Here is a 15,133-nt window from a genome sequence, read left to right as displayed (position 1 = left end):
TTGACACCATAAACAAATAGATGAAGTAAGTAGTGATGGGCAGGATCCATGCGGATCATAAATAAGAGACCATAAACAACCTCAAGAGATGCAGCCCACCCCCCCCCCCCCCATCTTATTCGTCAGGATCGAAATATTTTAATCGAAACTTCAAGATTATCATGGAATGTCTCGGGGGATTAGCGGCACATAAACAAATTAGGTACTTTGGTAAGTAAGTACTACATTTGCAATAATTGGGCAAAACTAATATTTTTATACTGACGGTGATATGTTTATTATTCTATTTTCACCCGTTTACTTAGACTATGAATTTAAATGCTTATACTTATAAATGTAAAAGAAAGATTTTGAACATCAAAATAACGCATTATTAATCGATTTAATTGCTCGTTGTTCAGGGGGAGCATTTTGTACTCTTTATGCCCATTGTCTACGACTACTAATTTGAATGGTTATACTTCCGTGAAGTCTTTGATAAAATTATATGATATTTTATCTGTACGAATATAAAAATCTGGACACTAAACGAAAACCAAATATAAAATTAAATTATGTCAACCCTAGATTCTTCGTTATTTTAGGTTTTTTCACAAAAACGGCGCCATAAAAATAACCATTTTAATTTTAATCATAACCTTCCCCACTAAAGGCCCGTTCGCATTGGTCGAGTAGTTTAGTCAAGTAGCGAGTAATTTAGTAACTGGACACGTGCGAACACCATAAATTTAGTAGAGTAGTTTAGTCAGCGATTTAGTCAAGTCAATCCATTCTGTTCTATTTTTTCGGGCGAGTAGCGTCCCTCATCATGTGTCTATGGCAGATTTATAGAGTTTATCGATGGTCTATTGTCACTGGCTGCATTAGTCAGTGATCAGTATAGCGAGTATAGCATTAGTAGCCGTCAAAACACGCCAAAATGTCTTGTCGTTGGAGCGAAAACGCTACTGTCAAATTCGTGACGTTGTATTTACAACACGAATGCTTGTGGAATATAAAGTCGCCCCGATATAAGATCAAACAAATCAGGGAATCAGCATACGCTGAATTAGAAAAAGGGATGAATATTCCTGGATTTGGTGATAGGGAGATAAGAGCGAAAATTAAAAGCATCAGGTTAGTGAAGTTTTTTTTATTTATATGGTATATTACAAGTGCCTGTATTATTATAAATTTATGTTAAAGTAGTAGCAGAGTCATTAATCATTAATAATTTCTTTTCAGATCTACCTACTCACAGGAGTTTAAAAAAATAAAGGAGTCAAAACCCTCCGGTGCCGGAACTGACGCAGTATATTCACCATCAGTCAAATGGTTCAATCTATTAGATGGATCCCTCAGAAACATTAATACAATGTTAACAGAAAGTGAAAGCAACTTGGCAAGTACATTTCAATTCTATTCTATCGTTTATACATCAGTTTTTAATGTACCATTCTTGTCTGCCAAGGTACCGATCCATCGTTCACAAAGTAATCTGCATATCTTTCTCGAAGATCTGTAGACCTTCGGGATGAACGATTGGACAGACAACTTGGTAGTGGTTCCAATCCTTGAGGCTCTGGCTCCACCCTCCAATTACCAGGGATAACAGTTCCTGAATCAAAATTGTCTTTGTCTACTGTATATTCCAACTGCTTGTTCTGTAATTTTGTCTCTCTGAGCCAATTATGTAAAGCGCAACACGCCTTTGCAATGCAAACAACCTTCTCAGGACTGTAGGGCATCGGTTTCTCAAACACTCTGAATCTGGCAGCTAGTATACCGAAAGCATTTTCAACTATTCTTCTGGCCCGAGACAATCGATAATTAAAATTTTTTTGCTTTGATGTTAATCGATTTCCTGGGAAAGGTTTTAAAAGGTATTCTTTCAAGGGAAATGCATTATCTCCAACTAGTACATGCCCTTCTGGCAGAATACCGTTTTCTAATGCTTGATACAAACTACAGTTTCGAAATACGCCTCCATCAGAAACCCGCCCATTACATCCAATTCTATATAACTGAAGCAATATTTATGATCTACAACTGCCATTAAGACAATGCTGTTTGTCTCTTTATAATTGTAGTATAAACTTCCTGATTCAGGAGGTGCTTTAATGACGACATGTTTGCCGTCGATTGCTCCACAGCATCCAGGAAAGTTCCATTCTTTTCGAAATCCGTTCTCAATGATATTCCAGTCTGTGGTGGCGGGAACCTGAAAAAAGATTTATAATAATGTATACATTCGATATAAACAACATTCTACTTTATTTTCAGGAAGACATTATACACACGGATACAGATACTGAGGAAAGCAGAATTACTATGAATTCTTTTCGTGAACCCGTATCTAAACCCCCTACAAAAAAAAAGCGGCTTTCCCAACTTTCGAGTATGGTGAGTCAACTAAAGGAGATAACTGAGGTTGCCAACTCTACAGAAGAAGACGAGTTTGAGGTCTTCGGCAGACACGTCGGCTTACAACTGAAATCTTTGCCCTTGCTATTGGCACTTGAAACCCAGGAATATATTCAACTGTACATGAACAGAATTCGACGCCAACACCTTCAAAATTCAACTGAGCAAAATAGATTCACCAGGATAGTCACACCAGTATCAAATGATTCGCAAGACTCTCCATGTAGTAATACTTCGTATTATGATGATGTAATTTATTTAGATGAGCCCCCAGAAGACACATATGAAATTGAAACACATGAAAACCATGACATCGAATAACTTTAATGTAAATTTTAATATTTAAACCATGTGAAAATTAATAAATGTTTCTCAAATTATATTTATAATTTATTTAGAACCGTTTTAGATACAGCTATAATTATAGCGGGATGGCCTATTTTAGTGGCTATTTCAGTGGTCGTTCCATTGGGAATTTATGGCGAATGATATGCTGAAATAAGCCATCTACTATATATGTAGCTGTGTGAAACAGCTCTTAATCTTACCTTGATAAATTCCTTTAATGATTCATAGATAGCTTCACAAACTTCTATAATGAATTCCGAAACAGTTGATTTTCCAAGTCGAAAGAGATGTGTGATTGTCCTTAAACTACATCCTGTAGCAAAAAAGTAGAGAACTGCCTGTAATTTGGTTTTTGCGGGAATTGCACTTCTGAAAAGGGTATCCGTGCGTTGAATTTGTGACTGCACTTTCATTAGAAGGAAATTAAAACAGCTTTCAGTCATTCTCAAAGTCGCGAAGTATTCTTTCGGATCTTCAAATGCCATTTCCTTCAGAAGAGAATTTGTAGCTCCTAATGCATCTCTTCTATTAATCCATTTTCGTATCCATAGTTTTTTCACTTTCATCTCACTAATTTCTTCCTCCACCTCTTCTAAAATTTCCATTACAATCAGCTTAATTAGCCTATTTACTTTGTTGCGTTGCAGCCCGTTCATCTTACAATTTGACACTTCACTCGTGAAATCTACTCGACCAATGCGAACGCTTTTTGGTCAGTCAAATGGCGAGTAGCGAGCTACTTGACTAAACTACTCGACCAATGCGAACGAGCCTTTAGTCAAAATGCCACTTGACATGACCAGGGGCGTATAACTCTCGCATAACCTTGTAACCCTGATGGGAGGAGTTATCCTCAACCCAAATTCTTATAGACAAAGCTGTTGTGGCCGAAAGCTCAGATCTCATTGGCTCAGAGCAAAAATTGTATCTTGATCTCTCGCTCTCTACCGTAGCGACTCGTGTAACAGAAAGAGAAGCTAAACATGTGTTATGCTCCGATAAAAAAATAACGGTAATTTCCAAGACGTCATTTCGCAGATTGAACTCAGTTGAAGGTTTTAGCGTAAATATTTTGAATTTTCTTTCACCCATCTAAAAATAATGTTGCGTGCTAGAATTCTTCAAGGTGATAAATTAATGCCGTGTTGTGTTAAAGGTTGCTCAAATGGATTCGATAATCCAGTGCTAGGAAGAAGCAGCAAGAAATACGTTTGTTTGTGTGTGCCATTTCGCGATTGAAATAAAAAATACGGTACTTTTGGGATTAAAAAATAATGCGTTGCCAACGCTTAATCTTCCAATCATCATAAAATATCCGATCTATCTCCACCAATTGAAAGAAGGACCCGATCACGTTTTTAAATACAGGTACTAACCTCTCGTTCTTTGATACAATGTTCATGATTCCTTAATGTACTTCATTGGCTAATAATTTGATTAATTTTCCTTTTCAGACCTATCCGTATTCCGACGCGATCTTATACCACGTATTAGGAGACTAAAATTGCTAAACAAAGCCACGATTACATCAAACAAGTTCATTTAAACCTCTCCAGAATTACATCATGTAAGTACCAGTATTTTCAATGATGTTTGCTGACGACAAAGCTGTGAAAATTATATGAAACCCTTGCAGGAGAACTTGAATAACTTCTAGTGCCATTATGTGTATATATTCTTGTATTTTTGTGCAAGGTCAAATTAAATCCTATTAAGTTGTTGCAGTAAGACTGGGTTCGATTCCTAGTTGAGACCGTTACTTTTTATTTTTCTGAGTCTTGTTCTGTTTCATGTTTTGTTTAGATATATTAGTTTTATCTTCTACTTCAATGATAAATCAATGCTCAATACATCGGTTGTACTGACCCTGTTTTGTATTACTGTCCATTGTCTTTTTGAAAATAAAAAGTATTTTTATGTGTGCATAGCTGTGGGTTTTTTTTATTTTCCTTTTCCTGCATTCCAATATTTTTATTTTTAAAATATAATTTTTGTGGGCTATTGAATGAACGATGTTCGCTGGGTGTAGTTATATTGTTTATGGTTACACTTTTTTTAAATGGCCTTGAGATTTATTTATGGTCCACGATATATTTACCTGTCTGGACCAAACGACCGTTTTATCTGTGGTCGTCTGTGGTTAAGGGGGTGACAAAATGGCGCCATACAAAAAGCCCGAAGATATCGATCTAGAGAGTGGTTTATTTATGGACATGACAATCCATGACAATCTATATAGTTGATTTATGAATCTATGCTCTATGCCATTTTATGCTGTTGTCGATTGTTGTCAAAAGCGTTTGTTATGGTTCCCAATCCCTATTCCCTATTTACATTTCAATGTCACTTTGGGCTCGAGTCTTATTCTCATTTTCATTAGTTGAGTATTTAAAATATGTGTTTATTCATTAATACAAAGACACTATAATAATTATTTACGTGCTGGAGCCGGTAATTAATAAAATAACGTCTTTACAATGAATGACATTTGTCGAGTATGCTTGACTGTTGGAGATCTGGTTTCTTTATTTGAAATCAGGGATTCTATTCAGTTATCTGCTAAAATGATGTTTTGCACATCTGTTCAGGTACGTTTTTAAAATTCGTATGTACCTACCTACCTGCCTCTACTATCAATATATTCGCAAAAGTACAGTAAATTTTCAAAATACTTATTTAAAAAAAATACACTTTAATTACTCAAATTTTCTATCAATTATTGTTTTAAAGATTTCGCTTTCATGCTTCTCAATTTCCTCTTCAAAACAATCAACGCATTATAGCTACCATCTCCTGGTTCAAGGATTCCAAGAAAAATATCACTAAATTGTGTATCTTATCACTACCTTGTGCGTACTGTACTTACCGCTTGTAAAATCGCACTTGTCATAAATAATAGCTTGCGGAATTTCCCAAATGCAGATAGTTACCTTTTATATAAATTAAGGTGAAAAAAAGGATATATTTATTAAAAAAAATCGTATTAAGCGTGGCTAGCGATCCTTAATAATTACATTAAATAGCAAATCAATGTCTGTTTCAGATTGCTCCAGACGAAGATCTCCCTTTGAGAATCTGTCAACCTTGTATAGATCGTCTCAACACATCTTACGAATTCAGAATTCAATGCGAGAATTCAGATTTGAACCTAAGAAATAAACTATATAAAAGTCAAAAGTGCCCCAACAAATTATTTGTTAAAGTTGAAGATATAAGCCAAATAATTTATGATCCACCCATCAAATGCGAGTTGGAAGATAGTGGATTCAATAACGAATCACCTGTTTCAAATTATGAAGATAAAAAATCCAATGTAATAAAATTAAGTAATAGAAAAAACAGTAAAAGAAAAACCAGCTTACGTAAAAAGGAATCTGTAAAGAAAAGAAAATGTAAGCTGTCCTCGTCTGAAAATGAAGATATTGATATTTATGAAGCACTGGATTTTGCCGCAAATGATGAAAATTTTCTGGAAGAAGAAAAACCAAAAACAAAAAATACTACTTCCAGCAAAGTTTCCAACAAGCCTGTCAAGGAACAATGCTTTACCTGTGGCAAAGTTATGTCTTCTAGGTCAGTGTTCCGCAAACTTTTTATGTTCACGGTACACCTAACTAATCAAGAAATTTTAACGGTACACCAAAGAAAAAAAAACAAGGTAAATTTTGGATAGGATTGGCTAGGTTTATTACGAATAACGGCGAACTTTGAGGTTAAACTACGAAAGCTGCATGTCATCATAATTTTAAAAAAACATCCCAGGTTTTGAATGGTTTGTTTGGCAAAGCAGGGTTTGTCTAGCCGGGTTTGTCTAATTATGATTGATATTTATCACATAACAGTGACAGAATGACCGCGAACTGTCACCGAATCGGTTCGAGAAGTGAATTTTAATTTTACGCAATTGATAATTAAAATGCCTCTTTTTCCGCCGCCACCAAGCCAAAAAGTTTCCTTTTATAGTAATTACGGCATATCTAAAGTTTTTTTCTAAAAAATATTCGTAATAAGCGTGGCCACTCCGAACCAAAATTTACCAAAAACAATATTTTATTAATATTTATTATTAAAATCAATATAACATGAAAAGATGTTTAATGCGAAATGTGAGCCTGTTTAACTGAACACAGACGATCAAAATTTAGAAAAATCGTTGATAACGCTGCTCGCATCTCTTCGTCGATCGTCCTCAGGCGTTCTCTTTTTTTGACTTTATCGTTGTGAGAGTTGAAAACCCCAATTCGCATAAATAGGTCGTGGCAAATGGTAATAGAATTGCAATAGCTCGCTTTGACAGCAGTGGATACTCATTTTTTACGTGGAGCCAAAAATGTGCTAACTCTGTTTCAGAAAATTTTAATTTTAGTGTCCGATCAGTTTTAAGCTCCATGAATTCTTCCTGCTCGTTTATTGGTTAATTTACAAGGGAAATGCTTTCCGAAAATGGATTTCTTACCCAGTCCATAGGTTGCAGGTCACACTTAGGAAAATATGAGTTCATTTTTTCTGCTAACAGCTCCAAGTGTTTCACTATCAAAGCCTGCACTTTTTTTTCTGAATCGGCAGTCATGACATTTGGAAACATTTCGTTACTACCATTGGTAGCGTGGCTGATCCATAGCACCAACTTAGCGCGAAAGCTTTCAATCTTGTCCGAAGACGTTAAAATGTTACAATTTCTTCCTTGCATTTTTTTGTTCAGCTCATTTAATTGAGCGAATATGTCCGCCAGATATGCAAGTTTTGCTACCCATTCTTCTTTTTTAAATAGAGAAGCAAAGTCTGAACCCTGGGTTTCTAGAAATGTCTGGGTCTCATTTTTCAGCTCGTAAATCCGAGAAAGCACTTTTCCGCGAGAAAGCCATCGTACTTCTGTATGAAACAGAAGTGACTGATGATCTGCTCCCATTTCCTGACACAATGCATTAAACAAACGAGAGTTCAGCGGTCGCGACTTGATGTAATTGACAATTTTGACGACTTCTTGTAAGACAGACAACAATTCATCAGGCAGAGACTTCGTCATCAGTGCCTCTCTGTGTAAAAAGCAATGTAAATTTTTAATATTAAGATTTTTTTCAGAAGCCCTGGTTATAAATCCCCTAATTTTTCCTGTCATAGCTGCTGCTCCGTCTGTACAAATGCTTAAGCAGTTGCGCCATTCCAAATTATGTTAACTGAAGTACTGGTTTGTTACTCTGAATATTTCTTCTCCGGTGGTATAACCAGGTAGTGGCAGACAAAATAAAAACTCCTCTTTTATTTCATATCCATCCGTGTACCTCACATTTGTGATGAGATGCGCGTGACCACTGATATCAGTAGACTCGTCGACTTGTAGCGCGAAAACTCCACTTAGCCTTAATTTTTCAATTAACGTTGATTGAATGTCGGTGAATATTTCATTAATGCGACGTGAGACCGCATCTGCTGACGCAGGTATTTTTTCGATTTCCTTAGCGGCTTCTTGGCTAATCATAATTTTGACAATTTCTAACAAGGTAAAATTAAAGTTTCAGCGAGAGAATGAGGTTTTTTCGATTTAACCAGCATATTAGCAATCACGTAGCTTGCTTTTTGCGCTTTGCTTGATGTATTGAAAGACGAACTCATGAGAGTTACCTGTTTCTTAGACTGGTCTTTCATACGTTGAAAGAAGGCTTTATCTTTGTGAGCCACCGATGGGTGTTTAGTTGTTAAATGTCGTGAAAGTTTACTGGGCACCATCGAATTATTAGCCAAAGTTTCTCCACAAACAAGACATTTTGGGATTGGGCACGATTCGTCACCGCAATATATAAAGCCATAACGCACATAGCTCTCATCGTATTTCCGATAAAAAAGCTTAGGTTTTTTCTTTGTTGACTCTGCTTCTTCTTGGGAATCATTAGTTTCACTTAACAAACTTGCGGTACGTTTAACGAATTTATCCATTATGTACACGTAATATGGGATATTTTTTTGCAATTAAAAAAGTCAATTAAGTTTGCGACGACACAACCAAACACTAGCATTAACGAATGACTACTAAACAAGCGGGTGCAACGTCGCCGTTGTAATTCGTAATGTTATGTTGTCACGCGCATGCACCCCGATAGCTCGTGCGCAATCACGTGATAATGTAGCAATAGCATCCCACTTATGTAGTGTAGCACAAGTAATAATCTAGCGTAGCGGCGTAGCACACGGCCACTTCGCAGCGATCGAGTCCCACCCACGCCACCTCCGGCCGCCGCGCCGCACAGAAAAGTAAAGACCGATTTACAGAGCACTTTGTGAGAAGTGACGCGGGACTCGCGGCACACTTACAAATGGCCACGGCACACTAGTGTGCCGCGGAGCACACTTTGCGGAACACTGTTCTAGGTAACATTCTAAAGAATATTATATTTTAAAGAAAATAGAAATAATAAAATAAAAAGTAAGATTAAAATACACGCAAAATTATAGCAAATTATTTTTTCTTTAACACAGGTTAATCGTGGCACTTACTTATTTAGAAATTTACCTATGTACGGTCACATTTGAATTTAGCCATATAAAAAAATAAATGATAAGGTTTAAACTTTTTTTTTAAACAGTGTTAGGAACTCATGTCCTTTAAAGAAAGCTCGTCCCCCTTCAAATAGCCAATGTTGAACACGGATAGTAAAAAGGGATATAGAATTATTTGACTTCATATCGGTGTTCAATACATTGTATATTTTAGGAGCGATGGACCAGAATTTGCTTGATTTGAATTTGCAAAGGCCAAGATGTATTCTACTGGCAGTACTTAATTAAAGCATCTGTAATATTTCTAAACGTTTAAATTTTCAAACCAAAAACAAATAATTTTGCATTACTTCGCATATAACTTCGAGCCAATTTATTTTGCATACATCAAATTTCGACAGCAATTTTGTATACGTATTACTCAGTAACATATTATTTATAAAGGCAAAAAATTTACGTGTGTCATCAATTCGACGTTTAATCTAGCTATGCAACGTTTGCAGGTTCCGTCTGAAGATGCACATGCGCATCCACACAGGCGAGAAGCCCTTCTCGTGCGGACACTGCGGCAAGACGTTCGCCCTATCGCAGAACCTAAAGGTGCACCAGCGCGTGCACACTGGCGAGAAGCCCCTCCTATGCGGTACCTGCGGCAAGTCGTTTGCGCAGTCCTCGGGCCTTGTGGCGCACCAGCGGCTGCACACTGGTGAGACGCCATACTCCTGCACGCTGTGCCCCCAGAGCTTCAGGACCTACGGACACCTGCAGTATCACAAGAGGTGATACACCTGATAGTGTAGAGCTTATATTGTGATATTTGACCAATGTTTATAATAATTAGACCTAATTCAGAAGGTGGTATATAAAGACAGTGTCTGGAAACTCGTGGTACAAGCGGGATACTAAGGAATCTAAATCACAATTAGACGGCCGGCATAGTCCAGTGGTAATGCATTGGACTGCCATTCCGAAGGTCGCGGGTTTGAACCCGGCGTGCGCAAATAAATTTTATTTGATTAATTTGTGTTATTTCACAATTAATTAATTAAAATAATATATAGTATATTTGCGGCACGTTCCAGAGTGGAAGATACTACCAGTATCGCCCTGGTGTAAGACCACCATTCAGAATTGAAACGTTGCTCCAAATGGCTTTAGCCGTGTTTAGTGACTAGATCTGAATAGCCAGGTACTTCCCCACCTTCCTCTTTCCCTTCCCCACTTACCTTCAGCCTCACAACATCCCCCAATTGGGGATGCCATAGTCTCACTGGCTCCAGACGGGAGCAGTTGGGACTCTTGTGAGGTATTCACTATAAAAAAAATAAAAAAAAAAGAGTCTATTTTGTGGTATAACTTTTTTTATTATAACCTTTTGTGGTATAACAAGTAAATCGAGTCCGAAGTTGGAATTTTTAAGTCAAATTTGAAATTTTATTCGTCACTAGGGGGTTATTATTGGCGGTTAAATGTCTTTTAAAATGTTGTGTCGAAGCATAGACCCGGCTTTTTTAAACCTTTAGTTGCCAAAAAAAAGAAGGGTAGAAAAGTGTGTACCGAGGCCGAGTGATGTGGCATTCTCTCCCTACGAGGAAAAGGCTTGGTGGTTTAGCGCACTTGAAGTGAAATGACAATAAACTGCCCTATGTAAATGCCATGTTATTATTATTAGTTATTGTTTTTAGATTTCAATTTATTGATAAACAAGATCAAGAAATGTATTGGATAAAGGATTCCCGTCGAAGTCAAGAGTCTCGAATGCCATTGTTTTTGCTAATCATGTGCAGGTAGTGTATTGTAAGTAGTTATTAGGTGTTTGTCTGTGATTAGCAGAAGCTATACCAAATATTCATTTATTATACTCAGTTTTGTTGTTTTTATTATAATTATTTGATGAGCAGGCAGGATTCTGCTGACTCACTCATTTCACAATAAATTTAACAACAATTGAGTTGATTTAAATTAAAAATAAGTTAATCCTTTCTTCTCTCCAATTAAAAATCCAACCAAACTTTAAATTGATTTATATTTGTAGCATCAATGACATGTTGTGGAAGTTTGTTCCATGTTTCCATTAGTCTATTTGCAAATTTGTTTTTTGTTTGATTTCTTCAATGTTCTGTTTACATACCTGATGACAGCCAGGACGAGTGTTCTCAGATATTTTTACACTCTACTGTTACTGTTACTTATTTAAAGTAACATTAATCTTTTGTGTTTCTAGGCAGCATACGGGTGAGAAGAACTTTGAGTGCCCGGTGTGCCAGCGTGCCTTCATAACGCGCAGCGACCTCAAGCAGCACGGCCGCACGCACACGGGTGAGCGCCCCTTTGTGTGCACCGTGTGCGGACTGCGCATGGCGCGCTCTGGCCATCTCACGCGACACATGATGATACACTCGGGCGAGAAGCCGCATCGCTGTTCCCAGTGCACTAACTCGTACACGCAGCGGGCTGATCTGCTGAGGCACGCCAAAAGGCACGCTCGTACAGAAGGCGGACCTGCCACGACCAATAATATTTAGGAATTTATGATATTACGGTGTCTGCGAAATGTGCGTGCACTTAATTCTGTTTTTATGCAGTGGATACATTCTACACAGAATGCTTTGTAAAAAAAGCAATATATTATGTTTGAAAATGGGAGATAGATTCCACTGTATAATGTATATGTCACTATCAGACAATAAATGCATCGGTTTTCGCATGTTTGGTACAAAATCACTTTTATAACTTGAAATTCTATCTCAATTCTATACTTTTCTACATCATTTATAAGTACGGAAATATATTACCATTATGCCTTGTGAACCGTGTTATTTCAAAAGCTTGTAAAACAGAATTGATTGACAATAAAAGTTACCCCTAATTCAGAAGCTGGTTCAAAGTTAGTAAGCATGATGAAGAGATTTGTACAGTGAGAAAAATGTACACCTGGGCTTTATTAAAATTTACATCGTTTTACCGTTGAATTATGTCAGTGTGGTCATTTAAAGCAATTCTAACGATTGAAGCGCCAGATTAGAATAATGAAAAATACAACTGAAATGTCTGAGTTTAACCGCATTTCTGGGGTACTGGTGTTTTTCTCTGTTTCTCCTTAGTTCTAGGGAGAAATCCCTAGACTGGCAACTTCCCTAGCTGTCTTACACTTTGTCCATTGTTACGTAGCTTGTTATTATATCTATCACCGAACTCGGATGTTGCATACGTCATCCATGAAATTTCACTAAAACACTGATACACATGTCGAAATGTGTCACATAATGGGATAGATTGGGTTGAAATGGCCAGCGCTGTAAAGGTTAATTTGTGTATAGACCGGGTTTGAAAAGCAGTATTTTGTGGCTTATAGGAAACCAAGGAGTGGAGAGACATAGTCCTTTTCCACCGTGGGGCCTTTAGGGAACCAAGCAGGAGTTGAGAGACGAAGGTCTCTTCCCTCGTCGGGCATTCAGGGAACCAAGGAGGAGTGGAGAGGAGAGATGAGGCCTTCTTCCCTCGTGGGGCCCTCAGGGAACCAAGGGGGAGTGGACTCTTCCCCCATGGGGCCTTCGGGGAACCAAGGAGGAGTGGATATAAAGAGATGAGACCCCTTTCCCTCGTGGGACCTTTAGGGAACCAAGGGGTATTGGAGAGGAGAGGTGAGACCTGGGAAGACACATTGTGGAACCAGAAGACATAACCAAATATCCAATGACAACCCTTTTGAACTTTATAAAAAGGATCGGGTGACTGTTAAAGGATTGAGGTAAAATGGGAGATATCACAATGGGTCTATGGCCTAAGTGCTCACGGGAACTGTATGTAAACCGTCTCCGCTCTATAAATAAATAAATTATGTATTATTATTTATTCACATTCTATTTATGTTAGCGAATCTATGTTTTCTATGTAAAATAAAACAATAAATTGAATTTGTAAAAAGGCTCTATTGTACCAAACGGGCTGAATTTTCGGATTAATGATAAGAATCGTGGTTCAAAACGAAATCAGTCTAAAATCTGTATAAAATTGCTTTTCTGGAAAAATCATTTTTTTAATAGGCACTAATTTGAGAGTTGGGTTCGAACACTTAAAGACAATTTTGCCCGTTCTATTGTACCAAATGGGATGAAAATTTGGAATCGTGACAAGAATAATGATCTTAAACGAAATCAGTAACAAAATCCATATAAAAATGCATTTCTAGAAAAATCACTATTCTAATATTCCTTAATTTGAGACTTGGGTTCGAACACTTAAAGCCAATTTTTAAGGCTCTTTTGTACCAAATGGGCTGAAATTTTGAAACTATGATAAGAATCGTGATTCAAAACGAAATCAGTATTAAAATCTGTATACTATTGCTTTTCTGGAAAAATCATTTTTCTAATAGGCACTAATTTGAGACTTGGATTTTCGGATTAATGATAAGATCTATGGTTCAAAACGAAATCAGTTTTAAAATCAATATAATGTTTTATTTCTGGAAAAATCATTTTTCTAATTGGCACTAATTTGAGACTTGGGTTCGACCCGTCAAAGCAATTTTTTCAGGCTCTATTTTACCAATCTGGCTGAAATTTCGGATTAATGATGAAAATCATGGTCCAAAACGAAATCAGTCTTTCACTCTGTATACAGTTGCATTTCTGGAAAAATCACTATTCTAATATTATCTAATTTGAAACTTGGGTTCGAACACTAAAAGACAATTTTGCCCGTTCTATTGTACCAAATGGGATGAAAATTCGGAATCGTGACAAGAATAATGATCTTAAACGAAATCAGTCGCAAAATCTATATAAATATGCATTTCTAGAAAAATCACTATTCTAATATTCACTAATTTGAGACTTGGGTTCGAACACTTAAAGCCAATTTTAAAGGCTCTATTGTACCAAACGGGCTGAATTTTCGGATTAATGATAAGAATCGTGGTTCAAAACAAAATCAGTCTTAAAATCTGTATAAAATTGCTTTTCTGGAAAAATCATTTTTTTAATAGGCACTAATTTGAGAGTTGGGTTCGAACACTTAAAGACAATTTTGCCCGTTCTATTGTACCAAATGGGATGAAAATTTGGAATCGTGACAAGAATAATGATCTTAAACGAAATCAGTAACAAAATCCATATAAAAATGCATTTCTAGAAAAATCACTATTCTAATATTCCTTAATTTGAGACTTGGGTTCGAACACTTAAAGCCAATTTTTAAGGCTCTTTTGTACCAAATGGGCTGAAATTTTGAAACTATGGTAAGAATCGTGATTCAAAACGAAATCAGTATTAAAATCTGTATACTATTGCTTTTCTGGAAAAATCATTTTTCTAATAGGCACTAATTTGAGACTTGGATTTTCGGATTAATGATAAGATCTATGGTTCAAAACGAAATCAGTTTTAAAATCAATATAATGTTGCATTTCTGGAAAAATCATTTTTCTAATTGGCACTAATTTAAGAATTGGGTTCGAACTTTAAAAGCCATTTTTTCAGGCTTCATGGTACCAAACTGGCTGAAATTACGGAATAATGATAAGAATCATGGTTAAAAACGAAATCCGTAACAAAATCTATATAAAAATGCATTTCTAGAAAAATCACTATTCTAATATTCACTAATTTGAGACTTGGGTTCGAACACTTAAAGCCAAATTTGCCCGTTCTATTGTACCAAATGGGCTGAAATTTTTTCATGATGATAAGAAACGTGGTTCAAAACGAAATCAGTCTTCAAATCTGTATAAAATTGCTTTTCTTGAAAAATCACTTTTTTAATAGGCACTAATTTGAGACTTGGGTTCGACCCTTTAAAGCAATTTTTTCAGGCTCTATTTTACCAAACTGGCTGAAATTTCGAATTAATGATGAAAATCATGGTCCAAAACGAAACCAGTCTT

General features: G+C 36.5%; 1 protein-coding gene across 1 annotated transcript; it reads left to right on the top strand.

Annotated features, from left to right (window-relative positions):
- Nucleotides 1–5,036: 5,036 nt before the first annotated feature.
- Nucleotides 5,037–11,953, top strand: LOC149418716 (uncharacterized). Its single transcript, XM_089638634.1, has 4 exons — nt 5,037–5,339; nt 5,795–6,324; nt 9,750–10,025; nt 11,471–11,953. Exons 1-4 carry the CDS (start codon nt 5,229–5,231, stop codon nt 11,769–11,771), a joined length of 1,218 nt encoding a protein of 405 aa, XP_089494760.1. The 5' UTR covers nt 5,037–5,228; the 3' UTR covers nt 11,772–11,953.
- Nucleotides 11,954–15,133: the final 3,180 nt, after the last annotated feature.

The sequence above is a fragment of the Hesperophylax consimilis genome, chromosome 13, assembly GCF_061612785.1.
Source record: "Hesperophylax consimilis isolate HC1 chromosome 13, BYU_Hcon_1.0, whole genome shotgun sequence".
NCBI classification, from domain to species: domain Eukaryota; kingdom Metazoa; phylum Arthropoda; class Insecta; order Trichoptera; family Limnephilidae; genus Hesperophylax; species Hesperophylax consimilis.
The sequence above is the reverse complement of the archived record's forward strand: the minus strand, read 5'-3'. Positions and strand labels throughout refer to the sequence as shown.